General features: G+C 43.1%; 2 protein-coding genes across 5 annotated transcripts in view; both read left to right on the top strand.

The window, feature by feature from the left end:
* Positions 1 to 4,579, top strand: part of LOC145361285 (cytosolic purine 5'-nucleotidase-like) — a 68,310-nt gene extending 63,731 nt beyond the window's left edge. For 3 of the 4 annotated variants that reach the window (XM_080216927.1, XM_080216926.1, XM_080216928.1), the window contains exons 17-18: positions 1,604 to 1,711; positions 3,110 to 4,579. In XM_080216927.1, coding sequence (XP_080073053.1) covers positions 1,604 to 1,711; positions 3,110 to 3,163 — 162 coding nt within the window. In that variant the 3' untranslated portion in view covers positions 3,164 to 4,579. Of the gene's footprint in view, positions 1 to 1,603; positions 1,716 to 3,109 lie in introns of those variants that run through there. The other variant, XM_080216929.1, reaches the window with a different exon arrangement.
* A 3,300-nt stretch (positions 4,580 to 7,879) lies between these two features.
* On the top strand, positions 7,880 to 25,058 carry LOC145361316 (transmembrane emp24 domain-containing protein 4-like). The gene is made up of 5 exons (XM_080216972.1): positions 7,880 to 8,070; positions 14,060 to 14,160; positions 16,739 to 16,864; positions 21,413 to 21,559; positions 23,051 to 25,058. Exons 1-5 carry the CDS (start codon positions 7,932 to 7,934, stop codon positions 23,198 to 23,200), a joined length of 663 nt encoding a protein of 220 aa, XP_080073098.1. The 5' UTR covers positions 7,880 to 7,931; the 3' UTR covers positions 23,201 to 25,058.
* Positions 25,059 to 25,553: the final 495 nt, after the last annotated feature.

Genomic DNA, 25,553 nt, shown 5'->3' with positions numbered 1-25,553 from the left:
CAAACGTCACTGAAAGTGGCAATGCAGGTGGAGAATATAGTCAAGAAGCATATGGCATTCTTGCCTTCATTGGCCAGGGCATTGAGTTTAAAAATTGGCAAGTTACGTTGCAGCTTCATAGAAGCTTACTTAGGCCGCACTTGGAATATAGTGTCCAATTCTGGTTGCCACACTACAGAAGGATGTGGAGGCTTTGGTGGGGTTACAGAAAAGATTTACCAGGATGTTGGTTGATATGGAAGGCATTAGCTATGAGGTTGGAGAAACTCAGTTTGTTCTGACTGGAACAATGGAGGTTGAGACATGACCTAATAGACCTACAAGACTGAGAGGCATGGACAGAGTGGATAGTGGGAAGCTTTTTCCCAGGGTGGAAGAGTCAATTACTAGGCGGCATAGGTTTAAGGTGCAAGGGGCAAGGTTTAATGGAGATGTACGAGGCAAGTTTTTTGCTCAGAGGGTAGTGGGCGTCTGGAAGTTGCTGCCAGGAGCGGAAGAAGATACGATAGTGAGTTTTAAGGGGCGTCTGGACAAATACATGAATAAGATAGGGAGAGAGGGATATGGTCCCCAGAAGGGTAGGGGGTTTTAGTTCAGTCGGGCAGCATGGTCGGTGCAGACTTGGAGGGCCGAAGGGCCTGATCTGTGCTGTAATTTTCTTTGCTCTAATACATCTCACTCTTTTTAGAGGTAGCAGGCTGAAGAATACCAGTAATTGCTGCTGCCACTGGGCTCAGAGTAGGTACACCTACTTCCAAATGGTTTCTATCAGTGGTGTAAGGCTTTCAGTTATTAGGTGAATGGATCTGTTAAAAATAGTGCTTACTTCTCTCGCTCTTAACTTGAGCAGAGAATCATTCATTAACTGTGTTGTCAGAGTAGAGTCTCCACTGTCATGTTACTCTGAGAATTATTCTGTTTCTTATTCCTGTCCAACAGTCAGATATCATTCAGGATTCAGGATTCCTCGTCCATTTTATGAATTAAAAATCTTGAATTCATTAAAAAGAATGAAATGTCCTCTTCCAACTATTTCTTGGGATTTTGCAGACCTGTATGTCATGCTGACGATCTTAGTAATTTTTAAAAATTCATTCATAAGATGTGGGCATTGCCGGCTTGGCCAGTATTTATTGCCCATCCCTCATTGCCCTTGAGAAACTGGTGGTTAGCAGCTTTCTGAACTGCTGAAGTCCATGCGGTGTTCGTACACCCACAGTCTGTTAAGGAGAGAGTTCCAGGATTTTGACTCAGTGACAAGTGAAGACATGGCAAAATATTTCCAGGTCAGAATGTTGTGTGGCTTGGAGGAGAACCTCAAGGTGATGATGTTCCCACTGCCCTTTCCATGTGTAAACTCCTTTCAATATCATTGATAAAACACCATTCTTTTCTCATTCCTCCTATTTTCCTTAAGGCACAGCTGCATGCATGTTAGCCATAAACGAGGAATTGATATCTCCAAGATTATATGATTGTTTATTAAACAAAGCTTGAAATATTATATTTAATGGACATGAAGAATCTTCTGTACGTATGCAGTAATCCCAGTTTTCCAAGATCTTGACAGGTCATGGTATGGCTTCATTGATGTATTTTCCAGATGCCCCATGAGTCGACTGTTGAACAAACCCCACAAGACATCAGTTTGATGGAATCTTTCCTGGAGAATGAAATGAACCATACCCAACTAAACAATGGGAATCATCAGGTTTGTAAATGCTCAGACCTACCTACTACTCCTATTTTGCCCTCCCCCAAACCCCTATTAACTTTCGAAAATGAACTTTTTGAAAATTCTGCAAAGGTGTGAATAAGCATTTTGCATTCTTAATTGCATATTTACTTTTCAGGAATAAAGAGAATATTATTGTTCTACATTCTTCACGATATATGTTTCAGTAGAAATGCACATTATAATGTGTAATATGGTTCATAGAATGAAATACTACAGCCCAATTCTCCGATGTAGTATCCCCCCCGCCACTGCTGCCAGAGAGAACAGAGAATTTGGCGCCCAGCTAAATCTCCATTCACAGTAGCAGGACCAGAGACCCAGCCACAGACTAGGTTGGAGAACTCCGGCATGTGTGTTCCTGCAATGATCACTGGATGATTTAATGTGCAATTTACACAGTCATTTTATTTATTTATTATTGTCACACGTAGGCTTACATTAACACTGCAATGAAGTTGCTGTGAAAATTCCCCAGACATCATTCTTGGGTACCTGTTCAGGTACACTGAAGAAGAATTTAGCATGGTCAGTGCACCTAACCAGCATATCCTTCGGACTGTGGGAAGAAACTGGAGCACGCAGAGGAAACCCGTGCAGACAGGGAAGAACATGCAGACTCCCCACAGAAAGTGACCCAAGCTGGGAATCAAACCTAAGTCCCTGTGTAGTGAGGCAGCAGTGCTAATCACTGTGCTACAATCATTACAGGGCGGGCTAAAATAAATGTTTTTCAGTGACATTCTTCACTGGTTTGCAGTTTTGGAATGGTCATGTAGATGTACAAACTTGTAAAACTATTGTATGAACAGAGTGAGGAATATAATACCAATTTTGGCAAAACTACAATTTAAAAACACGGAAATCTGTATGTATGTCAGTATATGTGGATGTATATCAATACATATAAATCCACATATACTGACATACACATATTCCCATTGCTTATGAGGTTTCATGAATACTTCATTTAGTATTTGGCCTCACCCGCAACAAATTTCGGCATTCCAGCCACCACCTTGTTTGCCCAGTGGTTGCATCTGCTCTGCTTCAAACCTTTCCCCACAGGGGTTTAGTGTTAGCCCAGTCCCACTCCTCCTTCACACACACAATGGTGAATTCTGGTCTCACGTCCCACATTCAATTTAGTTTTCACAGCCCCCAAGTTTGTCCTCCATGGAGTTCACCATAAATGTCTTTTCCACCAGGGCTTAGCTTCCCCCCACCCTTTCTCAGGGAGAACAGTGTCACTTGCGCCTTTCATTCCATGAGATGACTGTTTGTTTAATATTCATAACATCATTGTTTTTCACTGTTTTCTTACGTCAAATTCAAAATTGCTGAGACAAAAATTTCTCTCTACTTAATATTTAGGGTTCTTGTCACAGTCACGAAATCAATACAAGCATGGAGAACGAAGAGAAATGAACAAATTGCAATTTCCTGACAGTGCTAGTTAATCAGTCCGCTCGGTTTTGGGAAACATTCCCTGCAGTAAGCTTGGAAACGTTTCTGATCCAGTGAGAGTATTGTTCCTCAACTTTGTTTACTGCTGATAAACTCATTGTGACTGGGTGATCTTTCATGGTCTGTAAGTGTATTCACCTGACAATGAGTAATTCAGACTGACCAAAGTGCTGTTCCAGGAGGCTGAACATTGGAAATAATAGCCATAATAATAATGACAGTAAACATGTCAAGAAAGTGATTTACTGAAAAAATGCAATCAAGATAGGGACCTAATAATTGGACAACTTAGTCTGTATTAATATCATATTGAACAGACATTACCATGTGACTGTATTCCTCAGGAGTTGTCTGTCATTTGCAAGTTGTTACACTATTTCAAACCCCGAAACTTGAAGAACTTTTTCTCTTCCAGTAATTTGGACTCTTCTCCTGAGAGACAGTAAATGAAACTGTTACATTAAAATGAAGACCTATCCTGACAAATACCTCTGCCCCCTGCCCCCAACCACATGTCTAGAAATCTGCTGCATTCAGCAATACCTTTAGGAGAGGAGGGGGAAATCGAGTAAGTTGGAGGATGAAATGTGAATTTTTGAGAAATGATAAAGAAATGCAGTGTGAGAATTCCTTCAAGTGTAAAAACCCATTCTCGAATCTATATGGGTTGGGATTGTAATAGATGTTAAGAGAGTATATTCATCCTCTCTGATTCCCAAGAAACCTGCAGTTATATATTTCTAACAGTTCAGGTGTGACTCGGATATCATTGAACAGATCTACGTAGGTTCAACTTGCAACATCCGAAGACACCTAGGAAAGGTTTGGCCTCAAGGTTTGAGCTGAGGATTTGGGGTAAGGGTTTGGCTTAAGATTTGTGATTTTTGATTATGGTAACCAAACAACAAAATCTTCAGGTATTGATTCCAACTTCCAGTTTGTCCTCTGAAGACTGATTTAAGCCAGAAGGTTGTACATGAATCTACACAATCTTTGCTGTTAAAAATGAGTAAATTGAGTGGCTTCCTGTGAAAAATAGCTTCAGTGAGAGTTCTTCTTGAAACAACTTACAAGTTCAGTGCCGGTACATTACATATAAGATCCAGCAAGAGATATCTCACTTTCTCAGGAAGCAAATTCCAAAGAGCCTTTTTTACCTGGAAGAATCAGAGTGTCATAAGTGTTGATGTTTGTGTGACTGCATTGTTGTTCCAAAGCTTTTTTAAGTTTCTGTTTAAGGTATGTCAGACAATAACTTGGATAATAGGTAACAAGTATTGATGTTTGGCAGATTGTTACTGAAATTTCTGACATTATGTTTTCAAGAAATGGTTTGAAATTCAACCAAGAGATTTTTTTCAATTAAAAATATTTTAAAACCGGAGAATAATTTGAATTTTTAACACAATAGAAGCAGGCCCTTCAAGCCTACTCTGCCATTCAGTATGATCATGGCTGATCTATGCTAGCCTCAGCTCCTTTCCTGTGTCATAGCCCTTTATTCTTTGACCGATCAAATATTTATCGAATCTCTCAAATATTTATCCACTTCCAATACTTCTAATCATTCAGCCTGCACCCCCCTTTGGGACAGAGAATTTTGGAAATTCACCACACTCTCAGAGAAGAAATTTCTATGCACCTCAGTTTTAAATGACTGGCCCTTTATCTTGTAGCAATGTCCCTGAGTTTGATACTCTCCCACCAGTGAAACCATCTCACCATCTACCCTGTCAAACAGGATCCTATATGTCTGAATAAGGTCACCCCTTATCTAAATGCCAAGGAATACAGATCCAGACTATTTTGTCTTTCTTGATAGGACAACTCTGTTATCCCAGGAATTAGCCTGGTGAATCTCCTTCAGCATCCTCAAAAATTACTATATCCTTTTTAAAGTCAGGGGACCAAACTTACACAAGTTCCAAATGAGGCTTCACGGACACCCCGTACAATTGCAATTAAACGTCCCTATTTTTAAACTCCAACCTCTTTGCAATAAAAGAAAAAATACCATTTGATTTCTTAACTTGTTGGACCTGCTTGCCAGCTTTTTGTGATTCATGCAGAATACTTTGGTCCCTCTTTAGTTCATTCACCTGCAGCCTCTCTCCATTTGGATAATAATCTGCCTTTTAATTCCTCCTACCAAAGTGCATGACCTCACACATTAAACTCCATTTGCCAGGTTTTTGCCCAGTCACCAATCTGTCTATATCTCACTGCAGAATCACAATATCCTCGTCACAGCATGCCTTCTAGCTACCTTCGTATCATCGGCAAATTTGGAAACTTTATATTTTGTAACCTTATATTAAGATCTAAATGATCCATTGCTCTTTATTCAAAATCGTATAAATCAATCCTAAAAAGGCAGATGACCATTACAGAGATTCAGATTACACAGGAACAGGAATAGGCCCTTTAGAGCCTCACACCTGTACCACAGTCTGTTAGATCCTGGCTGACCTGCAACTTTTGTTGTAGTGTTAAGGTTAAATTGCAATCAAACCTGTTAACATGTGTGACTTATTTTTGTGCACTGGGCGAGACATTCATTTTTTGGTATTACTTACTAATAAATCCACTGTTCTGGGGACCCAGGTTCGAATCCCACCATGGCAGATGGTGAACTTTGAATTCAATAGAAAAAAATCTGGAATTAAAAGATGAAGATGGAACCAATGTTGATTGTCATAAAATCCCATCAGGTTCACGAATGCCTTTTAGGGAAGAAAATCGGTTATCCTTATAGGTCTGGCCTATATGTGACCCCCAAATCCACAGCAATGTGGTTGATTCTTAATTACCTTCAAGGATGGGCAATAAATGCTGATCCAGTCAAATAAATAAAAATGTTCACTGTAACTAGTGTCTCTCAAAATTAATCCCTGGTGGATTTGCAGAAGTTGCCCTGTAACACCTGCATAATGCTCCAGCCAGACAACTTTGTCACATGATAATTAACTCTACATTTATACTTTCAAAGTGTCAGTAAAACACAGTTCTACTTCGGAGAAGTGTGTGAAGCTTCAGTGCTGCCATTTCCTGCAGATACTTTGGACTGACAGAGAAAGTTGAGTTGCAGTCTCCTAGTCTTTGTGTAAGTATGTGGGTAGAGAAAGAACTTGCAGTGTGTTTACATACAGGCAGATGCTAAAATCCCTTACTGCTTTGTGGTGGTAACTGAAAATATTACTTTTTTTCTATAGTTTATTCCTTTTTATTAGGGGATTTTCACAAACTTCATTGCAGTGTTAATGTCAGCCCACTTGTGACACAAGTAAATAAATTTTAAACTAATATTACATCAATCACATCTCATTCAAGGCATACCTCATTTTGGACTTATGTAACTCAGTCTATAATTAACATATAATTATAATTAACATGGAACAGTACAGCACAGTACAGGCCCTTTGGCCCTCAATGTTGTGCCGAGCTGTGTCTGAACCCAAGATCAAGCTATCCCACTCCCTATCATTCTGGTGTGCTCCATGTGCCTATCCAATAACCGCTCGAAAGTTCCTAAAGTGTCTGACTCCACTATCACAGCAGGCAGTGCATTCTACATCCCAACCACTCTCTGAGTAAAGAACCTATCTCCCACCATGAACCTATATTATTCTATGACATTAGGTCACTCTGCCTGAATGTTACCTTTCCCTAAAGGTTGAAAATTCTTTTGATGCCAATTTGGAAACATGCACTGTGTTACCTGATTGGATGAATCTTGACTCTGTCAGTCACTTTTCTCATCATTAATACTATTTTATGTACTAAACTATTCAAAAGCTGTGGTTCAGCAGGCAGCACAGTTCCCTCTGAACCAGAACTTTGCAAGTTCAAATCCCACTCCAGATGTAAGTACACAAACCTAAACTGATGCTGCAGTGCAAAACTGAGATATAAACATTTTTAATATCCTCAAATGTTTGCTCTGCCAGGTGGATGCTTTTAAGGAATTCAACGTCTGCCCTGCACATTTTGAAGAACAGCCCAGTCCCACTGTTATTATTTATGCCTGTGTCACTAAAACTTTGATCACTATTGCACAGCTGTTTGTGGGAGTTTGCTATGCGTAATTTGGCTGCCATGTTTCCCACATGCTGTGCCTGCACTTCATAAGTACTTCATTAAAGGCTAAGCATTTTACAAAGTTATGAGATTATTCATTCGTGTCAGAAGTAGGCTTACATTAAGACTACAATGAAGTTACTGTGAAAATTGTGAAGGTAGCAGTAGAAATACACGTGTGTGTACAGTAATCAAAGCATTTTAGCCAGAAGAAATGAAATTTAAGAACGCTCCAGAGTTAATATTCCTTGAGTTGCGACTAACGGATAAGGAGAGTCTCTTCGAGAAAACTGAAGAAAAACATTCCGTCAATGTCCCAATATTTTTCTTTCAGTGTTCTATTACTTTCAAGAATTAGATCGTGGTCTTGGGGGCTCAAGGAATATGGGAGGGAAAGTGGGAGCAGGATATTGAATTTAATGATTAGTCACGATTATAATGAATAACAGAGCAAGTTCAAAGCTCCAAATATCCTCCCGCTATTTTCTATCTGCACTCGCAGTATAAGCATGCGCAATCTCGGCATCCTGCCCACCGAATCCGCATGCGCGCTGCGCTCCTTGCCGTGGCTGGATGACGCAAAGCAAACGCGCGCTCGTGTCCTGGTTCCGGGACGCAGGCGCACTGGCAGCCACTGGAAGCGGCGGTCGGGATGCGCTGGTGTGGTGCTGCCTTCTGGGTGGTGTGGCTGGGTGTCCAGCTTGGCCTGTCGCGCGGAATCTACTTCCACATCGGGGAGACGGAGAAGAAATGCTTCATCGAAGAGATCCCTGACGAGACCATGGTGATCGGTGAGCTCGCGCGGCTTGAGAGGCGCCCGGTGCGCAACGTCATCAGCCGGGCAAGAATCCCTTCAGGAGAGGCTGGAATCCCTGTGGGAGCGGCAGCACCCCCCACTGGCTGGCAGTGGACCAGGCCGCAGTGCCCCCCCCCGCCCCCCCCCCCGTCAGATGTCAGTGGGCTGTGTTACTCCCAACTGACTGGCAGTGAGCATCCTTAAATCTGTCCCCTACTGCTGGCTTCCTCATTCATTGGAGTGACTGGCACCACACACATGGCATGTCAACATATTATTCTGGTGCCCACACCCTGGATTGAATGCCCCACGTTGCTTGGACTTTGAGGTCAGCACACTCTTCTGTGGGTAATGTTGAGTATATAGTCTCATGATCTGACACCTGTCTGGTACCGAGGCAGTGTATTTAAAGGTCGAAACAACCCTTACTCAGCACATCCCCTGTGGGCTAACACTGGGAGGAGAGTTGCTGCTTAGTATCTTGGCATTTGGGAAAATTGAAAACTCTCGTACACGAGCTGGGAGCAGGAGAAAACTGTGTGGTTCATTGAGCTTGCTCGGCCATTCATTACGATCATGGCTGATCTTGGGCTTCAACTCCACTTTCCTACTTGTTCCCCAAACCCTTTGATTCCCTGAGAGTGCAGAAATCTATCCCAGCCTTAGATGTGTTCAAGAATGAGAAATCCGAAAGCTGAAAGGATTCTAAAGATTTACAATCCTTAGACTGAAGAAATTTCTCCTCACCACAGTGCTAAATGCTCATCCCCTTATCCTACCAACATCCCCTTATCCTACCAACATCCCCTTATCCTACCAACATCCCCTTATCCTACCAACATCCCCTTATCCTACCAACATCCCCTTATCCTACCAACATCCCCTTATCCTACCAACATCCCCTTATCCTACCAACATCCCCTTATCCTACCAACATCCCCTTATCCTACCAACATCCCCTTATCCTACCAACATCCCCTTATCCTACCAACATCCCCTTATCCTACCAACATCCCCTTATCCTACCAACATCCCCTTATCCTACCAACATCCCCTTATCCTACCAACATCCCCTTATCCTACCAACATCCCCTTATCCTACCAACATCCCCTTATCCTACCAACATCCCCTTATCCTACCAACATCCCCTTATCCTACCAACATCCCCTTATCCTACCAACATCCCCTTATCCTACCAACATCCCCTTATCCTACCAACATCCCCTTATCCTACCAACATCCCCTTATCCTACCAACATCCCCAGCCAATAGAAAAGGTCCCAGTATCTGCCCTATGACATAAATGTTAACGTTTATCACATATTTTGATTTGAAATGTCCCTTTAATTTCAAATAAAAGGGAGAATCCCAGATAAATGCCTCAGATCGGAGAGATACCCATGTGATCAGATTGCTACGGTGTTAGATTCTGAAACAGAAACCCATTGAGGTGAGGTTTGCAGTTTTAACACATTTTCAGAAAGCACTAGATCTGTGAGCTGAGTGAATTGGATAAGAGAAAGCTTTTCACAGTTCAAAACCAAATATCCAGATTTATAAATCCCACCTAAATTGATATACATTGGAATTGCAATTGAGGCACTGGGTGACAAATCACCAAATTCAGACTTTACTGTCTGATGCAGTGAATGTGAGGAATATGCAGCCAGTGCCTTGGGCTGTCAGTTAAAGACAGTAACTTCAGCAAATGGCAGATATTTTTGTGCAGTTTGAACAGTGTGAATTTTTAATTTTGTCATTAAGCACATGGACTTCACTTCTCATCTGTAATTGACCTTTTCCATCTGATCATTTTGTTTATTAAAAGATTCATAAGGCATTATTTGTTGCAACAAGCAATATTCCAGTAAATTAGGAAAAAAGGAAGAGGACCACAGGATGTCCCATCCTTCTTCTCCACAGGCATTTTATTGATACCCTTGGTACAAATTCACGATGTTTCAATGTTTAGCCAAGTCACTTGATTTTCTTTTGCAATTTCTGGTCAATTTTGATGTAGTATATGCAGCCTGTGTCTTGCACATGACATACTTTTCTGCCACGGGTTATTGTAAACAAATTTAGCCCAAGGAAACTTCTTCAAGCTCATTGGCACAAGAGCATAATTTTGTGCCAATCTGTTTGAACGTTGATATCCATGTTTTACAGCCACAAATGTGGCTGTTACAAGTGTTTCAGCCACAGACTCTTGTTTTTATTTGAAAATGCCTTGTATTTGCATACACAATACAGAGTGAAGTGAACATACTTCACCGTTCATTTACTGAGCAAATAGCTAGCACCATTCAGTCCTCAATTAATGCACTCAAACAATAACCAATTCAGAGTGGTTGCCAGTTATCTAAATTCCATAAATAAATGGAAAGAACACAGACTTCTATTTGTAAAAAAACTGATCTTTGCTTACGCAAAGAAACATAGAAAAAAAACTACAGCATAATACAGGCCGTTCAGCTCACAAAGTTGTGCTGAACGTGTCTCTACCTTAGAGATTACTAGGCTTACCTATAACCCTGTATCTTACTAAGTTCCATGTACTTATCTGAAAGTCTCTTAAAAGACCCTATCGAGTCCACCTCCACCACTGTTGCCAGCAGCCCATTTCACGCACCCATCACTCTGAGTGAAAAACTCTGTACCTACTCATAAGAACATAAGAAATAGGAACAGGAGGCCATCTAGCCCTTCGAGCCTGCCCCGCCATTCAATAAGAGCATGGCTGATCTGTCGTGGTTCAGTTCCACATTCCCGCCCTCTCCCCATAACCCTTAATCCCCTTGCTTATCAAAAACCCATCAACCCGTGTCTTAAAAATATTTAGCGAGGCAGCCTCCGCCACTTCAATGAGCAGAGAATTCCAGAGATTCACCACCCTTTGAGTGAAGAAGTTCCTCCTCAACTCCGTTCTAAACCGCACCCCCCTTTATCTTGAGGCTGTGCCCCCTAGTCCTACTGTCCTTTCTGAGCAGGAAGAGTTTCTCCACCTCTATCCTATCCGTCCCATTCATCATCTTATAAGTCTCAATGAGGTCTCCCCTCATTCTTCTAAACTCTAACGAGTACAAGCCTAGTTTATTCAGCCTCTCCTCATAGCTGAACCCCCTCAACTCCGGTATCAGCCGAGTAAACCTCCTCTGCACTCCCTCCAGGGCCAAAATATCCTTGCGTAAGTGTGGCGACCAAAACTGCACACGGTACTCCAGCTGCGGCCTCACCAATGCCCTATACAGCTGCAGCAAGACCTCCCTACTTTTATATTCAATCCCCCCCGCTATGAAGGCCAGCATTCCATTAGCCTTCCTGACCACCTGCTGCACCTGCAGGCTGGGTTTTTGCGACTCATGCACAAGGACCCCGAGGTCCCTCTGCACCGTCGCCTGCTGCAGTTTTTCGCCAAGTAAGTAATAGTCCTTCCTACCATTATTCCTACCAAAGTGGACCACCTCGCACTTGCCAACATTAAATTCCATTTGCCATTTCCTGGCCCATTCGCCCAGCCTATCTAGATCCTTCTGCAGACTCTCCACACCCTCCGCGCAATTTGCCGTTCCACCAATCTTGGTGTCATCAGCAAATTTTGACACCATACACTCGGTTCCCTCCTCCGGATCATCTATATAAATGGTAAATACTCCCCAGCACCTTAAACCTGTGTCCTCTTGTGGCAACCATTTCAGCCCTGGGAAAAAGCCTCTGACTACCCACTCGACCAATACCTCTCAACATCTTATACACCTCTATCAGGTCACCCCTCATCCTTCGTCTCTTGGGGTGCCTTATTGACCATAATAATCACATTTTAATTTGATGTTTTTAAGTTTCCTTTTACTTTGATTTTGTTCAGGCTGCTCCCCTTCCTTTTGGGGAGCTGCCCCTTTTACTTTGTCCTGATTTAATTTGAGTTTTGATTGTTTGGTTTGACCTTAAAAGAGGCCAAGGAGAAAAGGTTGAGCTCTCTCAACCTATCCTCATAAGGCATGCTCCCCAATCCAAGCAACATTCTTGTAAATCTCCTCTGCCCCCTTTCTATGGCTTCCACATCTTTCCCATATTTAGGCGACCAGAACTGAGCACAGTACTGCAAGTGGGTTCTGACCAGGGTCCTATATAGCTGCAACATTATCTCTCAACACCTGAACTCGATTCCTTGATTGATGAAGGCCAGTACACCATATGCCTTCTTAACCACAGCTTCAACCTGCGCAGCTGCTTTGAGCGTCCTATGAACTCGGACCCCAAGATCCTTCTGAACTTCCACACTGCCAAGAGTCCTACCATTAATGTTATATTCTGCCATCCTATTTGACCCGCCAAAATGAACCACATGATGCATTGATTTGATTTATTATTGTCACATGTATTGGAACACAGTGAAAGTTTTTTTTTGTGCACGATACAGTCAACATTCCATTCATGGAGTACATTAGGGAAGGAGAGGGTGCAGAATGTAGTGTTACAATCAAAGCTTGAATGCAGAGAAAGATCAGCTTTAAAATGGTAGGTCCATTCAAAAGTCTGATGGCAGCAGGGAAGAAGTTGTTCTTGAGTTGTATTGAGTTGAGTTGCATGGCCACTGAATTCTGGTGATGTTGTTGAGGGATGAAAATTTGCCACATGCTCCCCTTCATATCTTTTACAGCCACTGCAATGGGCCTAGTCTTTGTAAGACTGTACAGAAATCTTTAAGACAGCACTAAAGTGTTTGCTGGATTTACATACTCAGGTGCTGCAGTTTTTTTCATTCACATGTCTGCTTTCCTATGGTGAGAGCAACTTGTGCTGCTCCATCTTCAACTGCGCTTGAGAGGGTGCTGGTGGTGAGGTTTTTATTTGTTTTGGTTGAGGTACCTCTACAAGTGTCTGACATCAGGGGTTGCAGGACTGTAACCCAGTGAAGATGAGAGAATAGTGATACATTTCCAATTTAGAATGATGTGTCCCTCGGAAGGAAGCTTGGAGGTGGTGGTGTTCTCATGTGCCTGCTTTCATCCCTCAAGGTGATGAAGGTTGTGGGTTTGAGAGATGCTGTTGAAGGTGAGTTGCAACAGTGCACCTTGAAGATGATAGAAATGGTAACCAAGTTGCATTATTGCTGCAGAGGGTTAATGTTCAAGGTAATAGATGAATTATGTATTGAATCTGTATTTTTCTGACCTATAAGAATATGACAACTGACTTAAACAGTGGGTGATCATTCAAATACAGGAAAATATTAGCAGGAAAGGGCTCTAGTCTACAATCGCACCGTAATGGTTCTTTTCAATATAAATACCAGCCAATATAAATATCAGCTTTATGACAGTAATACCCAACTTATTATCCACATCAGCAATTTGCAGAGATGTATAACAGAAACCAATTCATGGCTGATTAATAATAGTCTATTTATATCTTTAATGCAGACAAGTAACGAGTCTATCCTGTATCACACGCCAGTGGCTGAATTTTTTTTGCAGTTATGGATTATTGACCATTGTGTAAAAACAGAATTGTAATCCTAAATTGTAATCGCTGCTCCTGTGCATCCCATGTGCCCAGCCTTTCATGGGCAAGTATCTCTTTAACAGTCTCCTGGAACCAGTGAAAGTAATTTGTGGAGCAGACAACTAGGCACCATAACTAAAACTTAGTTACTAATAAATCCAATTAGGAATGCAGGAGAAACTTTATTACCTAGAAAATGGCTAGGACCAAATGTGCTACCAAAAAGAATGGCAGAAGCAAAAAGCATAAATGGGATCCAGAGGGAATTTTGCCAACAACTTAATTGCAGTATTGGTGTGAGCCTACTTGTGACAATAATAAAGAAACTTAAAGTGGGCGAGAAAGGAATAGGAGGTGATGCTGATGGGGTAAAATGAAGCAGTATAAGTAACATCAACACTGGTATGAACTGTTTTGCTGAAATTCCTGTTTCTGTGCCGAAGGTTCTTTGTTATTCCTCTTCAAATGTTTAATCCAGGTAATTACCGGACTCAACTGTGGGATAAGCAGTCAGAATCTTTTCTGCCCTCTACTCCAGGATTGGGAATGCACGTGGAAGTGCGGGATCCGGACTCCAAGGTAGGGTGCAAGCTGCAACTAGAGTACGTATACAAGGAGAATTTGGTTATACCGTAGAACTGTTGTCCTTGTTGGAGGAAATCTGTTCAAATGATTTGCAGAATGTACTTTGTTTAAGGGTTTAAAGTTTATTTATTAGTCTCAAGTAGGCTTACATTAACACTGCAATGAAGTTACTGTGAAAATCCCCTAGTTGCCACACTCTGGCACCTGCTTGGGTACACTGAGGGAGAATTTGGCATAGCCAGTGCACCTAACCAGCAAGTCTTTAGTACTGTGGGAGGAAACCGGAGCACCCATGGGGAGAACATGCAGACTTCACACAGACAGTGACCCAAGCTGGGAATCGAACCCGGGTCCCTGGCACTATGAGGCAGCAATGCCAACTGCTGTGCCACCTTGCCATCCACTTTGGTCAGAGGTTGCATGGTATTTACCTCGACTTTGTCCAGTTGTTCACGACATAAAATTACATATTGTCATGTGACAGGAAGTTGAAGTGTTAAGATGTCATTTACTGGTCATGGAACTTCAATAGGAAATTGTCTTTCTCCTCTCCGATGGACTCCAGTGCAGGAGCACAGACTTCTGTGTTAGAAGTGTAAGTGCCAACTTCCTTACAATAAGAAGTTTCACAACAGCAGGTTAAAGTCCAGCAGGTTTATTTGGAATCACGAGCTTTCGGAGCACTGCACCTTTATCAGGTGAATGGAGGTTAGTTCACAAACATGGCATATATCAGCAAAGTCACAATTGCAAGATAACTGCAGATTAGAATAGTTGGAATGCGAGTCTATACAGGTACACATAGCTCTTGTGGAGAGAGAGATAATCATAGGTTAAAGAGGCCTCAAGTCAAGACAGTTAGTGAGATTTTGCAAGCCCAGGTAAGTCGTGGCGGTTACAGATAGTGTGACATGAACCCAAGATCCCAGTTGAGGCCATCCTCATGCGTGCAGAACTTGGCTAGTAGTTTCTGCTTGGTGATTCTGCATTGTCATGTGTCTTGACAGGCTTGGGCTGAAAAGTGACAAGTAACTTTCACGCCACACAAATTCCAAGCAATGACTATTTCCAACTGAAAAGAATCTGACAGTTGCCTCTCAACAATTACCGTCATTGAATTCTCTGCTGTCAGCATCCTGAGGTTTATCATTGACCAGAAACGTAACTGGACTAGCCATATAAATACTGTGGCAACAAGAGCCATTCAGAGGCTGGGAATTCTGCAACGAGTAACTCAGCTCCTGATTCCCCCAAAGCGTGTCCATCAGCTACAAGTCAGGAGTGTGATGGAATACTCTCCACTTGTCTTGATGATTACAGCCCCAACAACATTCAGTAGCTTAACACCATCCAGGACTAAGCACCCTGATTGACGGGCACATCATCCACCACATTTACGCCCTCCTCCACGATGCAGCAGGTGCACTGCAGCAACCTCCTTTGACAGATGCTTCCAAACCCACAATCTCTACCACGTAAAAACAGGGTAGCAGACGCAAAGAATCTCTACCATGCAGAAGGAGGCTATTTGGCCCATCAAGCCCGCACAGACAACAATTCCTCCTAGGCCTTGGCCTGTAAACCCACATATTTATCCAGAGTAATAGAGGTTTACAGTATGGAAATAGATCCTTCGGCCCAACTTGTCCATGCCACCTTTTCTTTTAATCACTAAGCTTGTCCCAATTGCCCGCACTTGGCCCATACCCCTCTATATCTTGCTCATCCTCCTGACACTAAGGGGCAATCTACCATGGCAAATCCACCTAACCTACACGTTTTTGGAATGTGGGAGAAACTGGAGCACACGGAGGAAACCCACACAGACATGGAGAGAATATGTCAGTTACCCAAGCCTGCAATTTAACCCGAGTCCCTGGCGCTGTGAGGCAGCAGTGCTAAGCACAGTGCCACCGTGCCACCCATGGGACCGTCACAAGCTCTAAGTTCCTTTCCAAGCCACACATGATCCTGATTTGGAAGTTTTTCACCATTTCTTTCCTGTTGGGTCAAGCTACTAATGGCATTGTGACTGCAGCAATTAAACTGTAGCAGTTCAAGAAGCTAACTTGCCATCACCTCCCCAAGAGCTGCAAATGTTGATCATGTCATCGATGCCCGTATTAAATGAAAGATTTAAAAAAAAAGGCAGATCAGGATATTGTGCTTTGAGCTGACTGATCTCTGATGAAACAGCAGTGGAAGGATTGCAAGTGGCCTCAATGCACTTGCTTTCAGGTAAAGAAAGCCAGTCAAGGATCTAACCTCTCTCCAAGGACCTGTGGTGAAAAGTGAATGTGAGCAGATAAGGTAGAGTGTCACAGAAATTAGCCTCCTACGTTTACAGCCGCACCCAAGAAAGTGTCAGTCGCTTTAGAGAAGCAGAATGAGACCTGGATGTGCTCAAGGTGTGGAAAGTTTTTCTCAGGTTTAAAAACACAAGAGCACCTGAGCTCATATCTCTTCTCATCGACAGTTGCTTACTCGATTATGTTTAGCGTCAGACGGAATTGGGACTTTAAGCGTGTTTTTAACTTCTCCACTGTAGACTGGCTGCCTTTTTTTCCCCCAGGTTATCCTCTCCAGACAGTACGGCTCGGAGGGACGCTTTACCTTCACGTCACACACTCCGGGTGAGCATCAGATCTGCCTACACTCCAACTCCACAAAGATGGTTCTGTTTGCAGCTGGAAAGCTGGTAAGGGTTGGGCGTTGGATACATTGGTGCAATTTACCTTTAGGGCACTCCATTTAAAAGTAATTCAGCCGCTGGTGTTTGTGCTGTGTTGCATTTATCTCAATGTGAAACTGAAAATGTTGTGTTATACTGAATGGAATGTGTGGCATATGTTTAACGACAGAACAATTTAACATTTGCGTCCTGTTCTCATGCTGTGTTCCTCCTTGAGGCTGCAATGATTCTTGAGTTCATGTTTTTCTGCTGTTTTGCATTTTGTTTTTTCACCTCGACCCACTTGAAACATTCACCACCGTGTCCTTTACATAACGTCTGTAAGAGCCCCTATACATATGTACGTAGTGATATGTTCAGTATGTGCACTGATAGCAACACTAAAGCAGTGTTTTTCCAAGTGGGAGTCGTGATTCACGGGAGGCTCAATGTCAAAAAATGATCCCCAAAGATGTTCTCACCCTTTTTAGCCCAATTCTCAAATAACATAGAACAGTCCAGGCCCTTCGGTCCTCAGTGTTGTGCTGAGCTATGTCCAAACCCAAGATCAAGCCATCCCACTCCCTATCATTCTCTCAGCAGTACAGTGTATGACCATATGAAGCAAGAATAAACAGGTCAGTGCACCCTGTATGTGCATTTGGCACCAAGTATCCTGTACACCTGGCAGCAATTTTCTTCCCCTTTCTCCTAAGCTGATTGTAGACATACACGAAAGAGTGGGCCAGAGATGAATAGTAAGTGAACATGGCTTGGGTCACAAGGGAAGGACATTTGGTAAAAGTAGGTCGCCGGGAAAAATGGTTTGAAAAACACTGCTACAAAGGCCATCCAAATTTGGGGACATTATGAGCACTGTTCAACTCACTGAATGTGGGAACAGAACTGATATCAGGATTTACATGCTCTCTTGACACTCTTATAAACAGCAAGCTCCAAACTTTTTACAAAGTATTTTCAGCATAAATACATATTTTGATGTTCTGTTTTGATTCTTGTAGTTTTCTTTCTTTCTCAAACTTGATGTTTGTTCGTCGATGCTCACATTTTTCCAAGGGAGACATCACATCCTTCAAGATTTTGGCAACCCATGTCTCTCTGCTCTGCACTGGGTGGTGTGGCACTGAGTCATAGAGACAGGAATGAACTGATCTCTGGTCTGTCTGTCTGAGCACTAAACTACTGCAGTCAGCAGGCGCTGACTGGGGAACAGACTCAAACAAAGCTCAGGTTTTGAGTCTCACCAAAAGTTTGGGCACAAAAGTCAAGACTTACACCTAAGTACAGTGCTGAGGGCAAGTGTACTGTTGGAAGTGCTGCCTTTCAGATGACACATCTGCCTGCTTGGAAGCATGTAACAGATCCATGCGGAGCAATATTTTGAAGCAAAAGGTTGTTACAGAAGGTTAGGGGGCATGGAGTTGGGGGTAAGGTGTTAACGTGGATAGAGGATTGGCTGTCAAATAGGAGGCAGAGAGTAGGTGTCAATGGGTGCTATGCGGATTGGCGGTTGGTGACTAGTGGAGTGCCCCAGGGATCAGTGCTGGGGCCTCAGCTGTTTACCATTTATATAGATGATCTGGAGTAGGGAGCTGAGTGTAAGGTGTCGAAATTTGCTGATGACACCAAGATAAGTGGAAAAGCAAATTGTGCGGAGGGTGTAGAAAGTCTGCAGAGGAATCGAGGTAGGCTGAGCGAGTGGGCGAGGACCTGGCAGATGGAATACAATGTTAGCAAGTGTGAAGTTATCCACTTTGGCAGGAATAATAGTAGGAAGGACTACTGCTTAAAGAGCGAAAAGCTGCAGCATGCTACGGTGCAGAGGGACCTGGGGGTCCTTGTGCATGAGTTGCAAAAACCCAGCCTACAGGTGCAGCAGGTGATCAAGAAGGCAAATGGGATGCTGGCCTTCATAGCGAGGGGGATTGAATATAAAAGTAGGGAGGTCTTGCTGCAACTGTACAGGGCACTGGTGAGGCTGCAGCTCGAGTACTGTGTGCAGTTTTGGTCGCTGCACTTGCGCAAGGATATTTTGGCCTTGGAGGGAGTGCAGAGGAGGTTCGCTAGGCTGATACCGGAGTTGAGGGGGTTGAACTATGAAGATAGGCTGAATAGACTGGGCTTGTACTCGTTGGAGTTTAGAAGGATGAGGGGGGATCTTATTGAGACGTATAAGATGATGAAGGGGATGGATAGGGTAGAGGTGGAGAGGTTCTTCCTGCTCAGAAAGGACAGCAGGACTAGAGGGCACAGCCTCAAGATAAGGGGGAGGGGGGGGCAGTTTAGAACGGAGTTGAGGAGTAACTTCTTCACTCAAAGGGTGGTGAATCTCTGGAATTCTCTGCCCGTTGAAGTGGTGGAGGCTGCGTCGCTAAATATATTTAAGACGCGAATAGGTAAGTTTTTGGTAGGCAAGGGGATTAAGGGTTATGGGGAGAAGGCGGGAAAGTAGAACTGATCCACTTCAGATCAGCCATGATCTTATTGAGTGGCGGGGCAGGCTCGAAGGGCTAGATGGCCTACTCCTGCTCCTATTTCTTATGTTCTTAAAACAGGGGAGTTATCACTGGACTCAATCCTTTTGACCAAACATATAAACTAAATCAAATTAACTGAGTGACAAATTCAAAGGAAAAGCCTCCAAAAAAAAGGAAACAGCCCGAAACAGAAAAACACAAAGCAGAAAGAAAACTTAAAACGTCAAACTAAAATGTGATTAAAGATGTTGATAATACACCCCAGTTCCTCCGGTGCCCAACCAGCACGGGATGCCTCGACAGTGCCCTCGGACACCACATGTTCCCTCTCCAGGATAGCCAAGTTCCGCACACATGAGGACGGTCTCAACAGGGATCTTGGGTTCATGTTGCACTATCTGTAACCCCTGTGACTTGCCTGGGTTTGCAAAATCTCACTTACTGTACTGTCTGGAGACAATACACATCTCTTTAACCTGTGATCAGCGCTCTTTCCACTCACATTGTCGGTCACTTTAGGGCTTGAACAGCAGGTTAGGTGTAAAGATTCGCATTCCAATCAGTAAACTGTAAACTGTCTGTGCTTTATATGCTCTGTCTGAGGCCAGAACTCTCCATTCACCTGACAAAGGGACAAACCCCGAAAGCTTGTGAGTTTACTATCAAATAAATCGGTTGGACTTAAACCTGGTGTTGTCAGACTTTTTACTATGGCAATTTATCCAGGCCTTGGAGCAGGTTCACAAGAAGGTCCTCCACCTTCACTTACCCCCATCTGCACCAGGTGCCCATAGAGCAGGAGCGTGGAACTGAAGTGTAAACAAAACATCGATAAGAGGTTTTTGAGTTAATTAAGAAGGGAGTGCAGTCTATAACATTCAAAGAACAAAACAGTCCGGGACACAGGCCCTTTGGCCCGGCGAGCCCGTGCCGCCATTTTAACATTGAGTCCCCCCTCCACCCATGACCCTTGTCTATGCATATTACAAACAGCAATGGTCCCAGCACTGATCCCTGAGGAATGCTACTAGTCACAGCCCTCCATTCAGAAATGCACCCTTCTGCTGCTACCCTCTGCTATCCAACATAGACATGGTCCGTGGACTCCGCAAGATCACAAAAAGGGCAGGTTTTTTTGGATTGTATGACACTTCTGCGTGCACTATCCTCCACTACAGGTCCCAGGTAATGGGAAAGATCCCTTCATAGAGGAACCTCCAATAGGGAATTCCCTGGAGACTCCCTCAATTAATATCAAAAAACATGAACTGGTCCTTATCACGTTGTGGCAATTTGTTCAGCGTAAATTGGCTGCCATGCTTCCTTCGTTTCAATAGTGCCTACACAAAAAGTATTTTAGTGGCTGTAAAACACTTAAAAATGTCTGGTGATTGTGAAAATGAGTAAATGCAAGACTTCTTTGAAATGTCACAATTGCCACAGGTTAGGGAGAGGAATTCTCTGCTCCCCCTCACGAGATGTCACTGGACAAGTAATCCAGAGGCCAAGACTCATGAAGCCAAATCCCACCGCAGCAGCTGGAGGAGTTAATTCCAGTCAATTAAATACGTCTGGAATAAAAAACTGGTGTCAGTCATGGTGGCCGCGAAACAGGAATGAAATCTGCTCTCGTTACCTGGTCTGGTTTAGCTTTGACTCCATAGCCATAGCAATGTGGTTGACTCTTTCATGCCCCTGAAATAACCAAGCAAGCTAGGCATCAGGTGAAGCTGAGAGGTGAGTATAGGCCTTTCTGACAGGATCCACTTCCGTTAATGAATAAAAGGAAACCATGCATTTGTGAAGACAGGAATGGGCTCTGCTGTGATACTTCCATGGTTGAATACCATGCAAACAGTGCATTGGCTGGCCTCATAATTTGATGATTGACACTTGAGACATCAGCGAATGTGCCAATACGCATGTGTTTGGGGGGGGGTTCTTTCGGGTAAAATACACATGTACCTCATTACTGAGCGAGTGTCTTCAGGTGCAACATTATTCATGTATAACATTCACTATAAATCTCCTGTGAACTATTTCCTTTCTCTCTTTCCCCCTCTTTTCTCTGGTTTAGCGAGTGCACCTCGACATTCAAGTGGGGGAACATGCCAACAACTACCCAGAAATCGCTGCAAAGGATAAGCTGACAGAACTGCAGCTGCGAGTGAGGCAACTGCTGGACCAAGTTGAACAAATTCAAAAAGAGCAGAACTACCAGAGGGTGAGTGAACAGAAAGTGGTGCCCCAGAATCTCAAACTGCAACAGCCCCTTTGGGAATACATAGGGTTAATTTTCAGGAATAGAGTAGTGTGAAATCGAATGTCCAACAATGCTGTGTGATAATACTTCAGTTGCATCTGGTAATGTGCTGCGGCAGGACTGAGAGACAGGGAACTTGAGCTTAGCAGCCTTTGGCACGCAACGACTGAGAATTATTGAATTTTGTTCAGAAGCGGACTGCAGATGGAAACGTGTATTGAGGCAGCTTTTCAGCCTTTTTTAAATGTAACGCTCGTGCTGAGATTAATTGAGCATGTTCAACACTATTTCTAACTGCTGCGGGATGCCTTGGTGAGTTCTTTCACAACACATTTGATGTGTAGTAGTGTAACTGAATTTAAACACCTGTTTTTGTCTGGTAATTCCACCAAACTTAAAAGCTCTTTGCATGCGGAGTTTCCACATTCAGTGCAACAATATGCATCCCACTTTGTTGCGATTGTTGTGAACATCTAGGTCTGAATTATTGCAGCTACCAGTTATTTTTTAGATTGCTAATATGTTCAGGATTTTTAAACTCATAGTTTAAAGTTTATTTATTAGTGTCTTAAGTAGGCTTACATTAACACCACAATGAAGCTACTGTGACAATCTGGCCACACTCTGGCCCCTGTTCGGGTACACTGAAGATAAATTTAGCGTGGCCAAAGCACCTAACCAGCACGCCTTTCAGACTATGGGAGGAAACCAGAGCACCCGGAGGAAACCCATGCAGACATGGGGAAAAAATGCAGACTCCACACAGACAGTGACCCAAGCTGGGAATCAAACCCGGGTCTCTGGTGCTGTGAGGCAGCAGTGCTAACCACTGTGCCATCGTGCCATTTGTATGAATAGCCAGCCATTGTGCTTCCCAGCATTTGCACTGACTGTTGCTGAGACCTGGGTTCTGTAAGCAATGGCAGCCTCCAGTATCTTGCCCAGCTGGCCATCCTGCAAGTGTGAGCCCAAACATATATGTCAGCAAGCATTCGTCATCATCATCATCATCATCTTTCAATCTGACAGACCCTCGCAGTGGCCTAATTGGATTGCATTCAAGAATGGGAACCCTGGCAGATTGTCTTCCTTCCTGGCCCAGCAATGCAGAGGCCTATTGTAGTCCCCAACATTTAGAAACGTATACATAGAATTTAAAGTTTATTTAGTAGTCACGAGTAGGTTTACATTTACTGTGAAAGTATAACAAGGAATTGTGCTATTCGGCTCAGCCAGGGTTATTTTTTCTTCCACCGCTATTATTATATTCCCTGCTGCCCCCATTAAGATCAGCCAATTCAGCACAGCCTAGCAGTTGTATGTGGGACAAGCACTCAACGACCTTGAGCCTTCTGGGTGCCTGCTTTTGCTTGTCTAATTGTTTGCACTTCTGCAGTGAAAGTTTGTGGCTGATTTTAATTTCTTTGGTCTTGCTTTCATTGCTTCATACAGTTTAGGGAAGAGCGATTTCGTCAGACGAGCGAAAGCACAAATCAACGCGTGCTGTGGTGGTCGATCGCACAGACAATTATCCTGATCCTAACCGGAATCTGGCAAATGAAGCATCTGAAAAGCTTCTTTGAGGCTAAGAAACTGGTATAGAGGTCTGTCACCTGCCATCATTGCTAGCACATGGCAATGAGAAGTCAACCCTCCATGCTCACTGACTCGCTATTTAATATGACTTCGTACATGTGATACTTGAAGCTCTTCTAGAAATTGAAAGGAGCAATGTTTGGTTACATATCTTATAATAACGGTCGGGTGAGTGAGACTGTCGTGAAACAGTTAGTGCAGGGATCCCTGGTATATCTGCAAAAAAAGAAGTTCCTTCATAATTAACCTGTGATTGTTGGTTGAAGGTGGGAGGTTACTCCTAAAGAGATTTTTATTCCCTGATAATCATGTATTTCAGGTCTGTGAAAATTGACGGCAAGTCTGCTTGTCAGATGTGACGATCTCAGAGTTCTTTGTGTTTTATTTTCGGAAAACTGCCTAATTAGGAAGGCTCAAAATTGCAGCATCACTGGCATCATGTTTCAGAGTCCTGAGTTAGTCAGATTTTTGACCAGACCATCCTCCTTTCTTCCTTCACTCCAACAGTCTGAACCCCGATAATATTACTCCCTTCAGCCCTTAAATTTAATTTCTTCGGATTCTGGCTAAATTCTCATAATTGAAAACAAAATGAGAAGCGCAAACATGTCTTCATCTTATTTTAAGCAAATTGATGAAAGGGTTTTGAAGGAAGCACTTCATACATGCCACTGAGTAAAAGGAAAGCTTTGAACCTGGATTTGTTTACTCAACAGGAGAACCGTACTCCTCCTCTGCTGATGATTCCTTCTTTCTATATCTGAGAAGAATTGCATGGTGAATGTTTGTGATCGGCTTTGGAAACTGTTAACTTTGTGTGTGTACCGAATGGTGAAGGAAATGGAAAATAATCCATAATCTGGTGCATCTTCTGACACTTGTGAGCGATCTTTCTTTTGTTGTCCGAAGGGCCTGTTTAATTTATTTGAGGATTCAAAAGGAAAATTTAAAGAGTTTGATTTTAAACTTCTGTGCAAGTGGTGCGCGAACATATGTGCATGTATGTGTAGCAAATGATTAATCACCCAGATCTTCATAGCCAGAATTCCAGGAGAGTCCCAAAAGTCTCATGCCTGCACCAGGTAGGAGCACAAAGTGGCTGTCTGGCAGGAGGTTTCCTTCTTGTACCCAGAGGGAACACCTCATCTTTTTCTTGTTCCTGAAAGAAACAGGAATTTTTGTGCGCCTCTTCTGCCCTGACTCCTTTTCTCACTTGACCTTCCCACAGCTTCCTTCACCCAGACTTTGAGTCGGAGTAGCTACCAGACCCTGGTGCATACCAGATCTGTCCATTCAAAGAAGGTGGTTCCATGACTTTCTGTTGAGTGTTCAGACCACAGGATAGGCCATGGGACCTGTGCACATAAGTCGTACTCTCCGATTTTATCTGCTCACTGATTCGGTTTCCACCGGGCAGACAGCATTTAAAATTAGCTCTTCGCTGTTATCTTATTGCTATCATGAGTTCAACCCTGTGATTTAACTTAATTTGTGAATAGTATATATCAGCCATTCAGTAAATAGTGCAGTTTGCCAAGAACTCCTTCCCAACAGTCACATGTCTTGTTGCAGATTGTATTATATGGATCTCTGATTTTGCTGTTCTGTGATGCACTATGTTAAGAACAAGTGGTGTTAAATGTGATTGTTCATGAATGGAGAGAGGAAGCTGCTGCATTGGAGATGCATTTGGGTGTCTTGTACCCTGAGAACTTGCTGCTAGTTTTAGTCAGCCTTGGTTTGTCCCATCCTATTGTTCCCACACACTATATGGCCCTTTTGGCAGAATTTGTTACATTGTTGGAACAGGGAAAGTTATCCAAATTTTAAATAAATTTCTTCAACAATATTGTTTTCAAACATACGCCTGTGTGACATTCCTTGACTGATCATACCAAAGACAAAATTACAAGCCTCAAAATTACTGTGGTCGATATTAACAGAAATGTAATGCAGCCATGCATTTTTTTGATCTGCAATTTTACTGAAGATACTAATCTGTTGCAGGAATATCTACAAACACGTTATGTGGCCATCTGCTCATATAACCAACAAAGTGTGTTCAAGGTTCATCAGAGAAGTCAGGACTGAGAAAAAGCCATCTGATTTTTTCATGCTGAGTTAGATTGAGGAAATATTTTAAAATTATAGTTTGATTTTACTCTGGCACAGTCGTTAGCATTGCTGCTTCACAGTCAGGAACTTGGGTTCGATTCCAGCCTCGGGTCATTGTCTATGTGGAGTTTGCATGTTCTCCCCGTGTCTGTGTGGGTTTCCTCCAGTTGCTCCGGTTTCCTCCCACAGTCCAAAGATGTGCAGGTTAGGTTGATTGGCGGGGTAAATACGTGGGGTTGTGTGA

The sequence above is a fragment of the Carcharhinus amblyrhynchos genome, chromosome 34 (genome assembly GCF_965287045.1).
Source record: "Carcharhinus amblyrhynchos chromosome 34, sCarAmb.v2.hapA, whole genome shotgun sequence".
NCBI classification, from domain to species: Eukaryota; Metazoa; Chordata; class Chondrichthyes; order Carcharhiniformes; family Carcharhinidae; genus Carcharhinus; species Carcharhinus amblyrhynchos.
Note: the sequence above shows the minus strand (reverse complement) of the source record. Positions and strands in the feature narration are given on the sequence as shown.

Excerpts from the sequence above, each read along its gene's own strand:
- LOC145361316 (XM_080216972.1), top strand. The coding sequence starts at position 7,932 with ATGCGCTGGTGTGGTGCTGCCTTCTGGGTGGTGTGGCTGGGTGTCCAG. Across the intron at positions 14,161-16,738 it reads TGCGGGATCCGGACTCCAAG|GTTATCCTCTCCAGACAGTA; the intron begins GTAGGGTGCAAG and ends TTTTTCCCCCAG. Across the intron at positions 16,865-21,412 it reads TGTTTGCAGCTGGAAAGCTG|CGAGTGCACCTCGACATTCA; the intron begins GTAAGGGTTGGG and ends TCTCTGGTTTAG.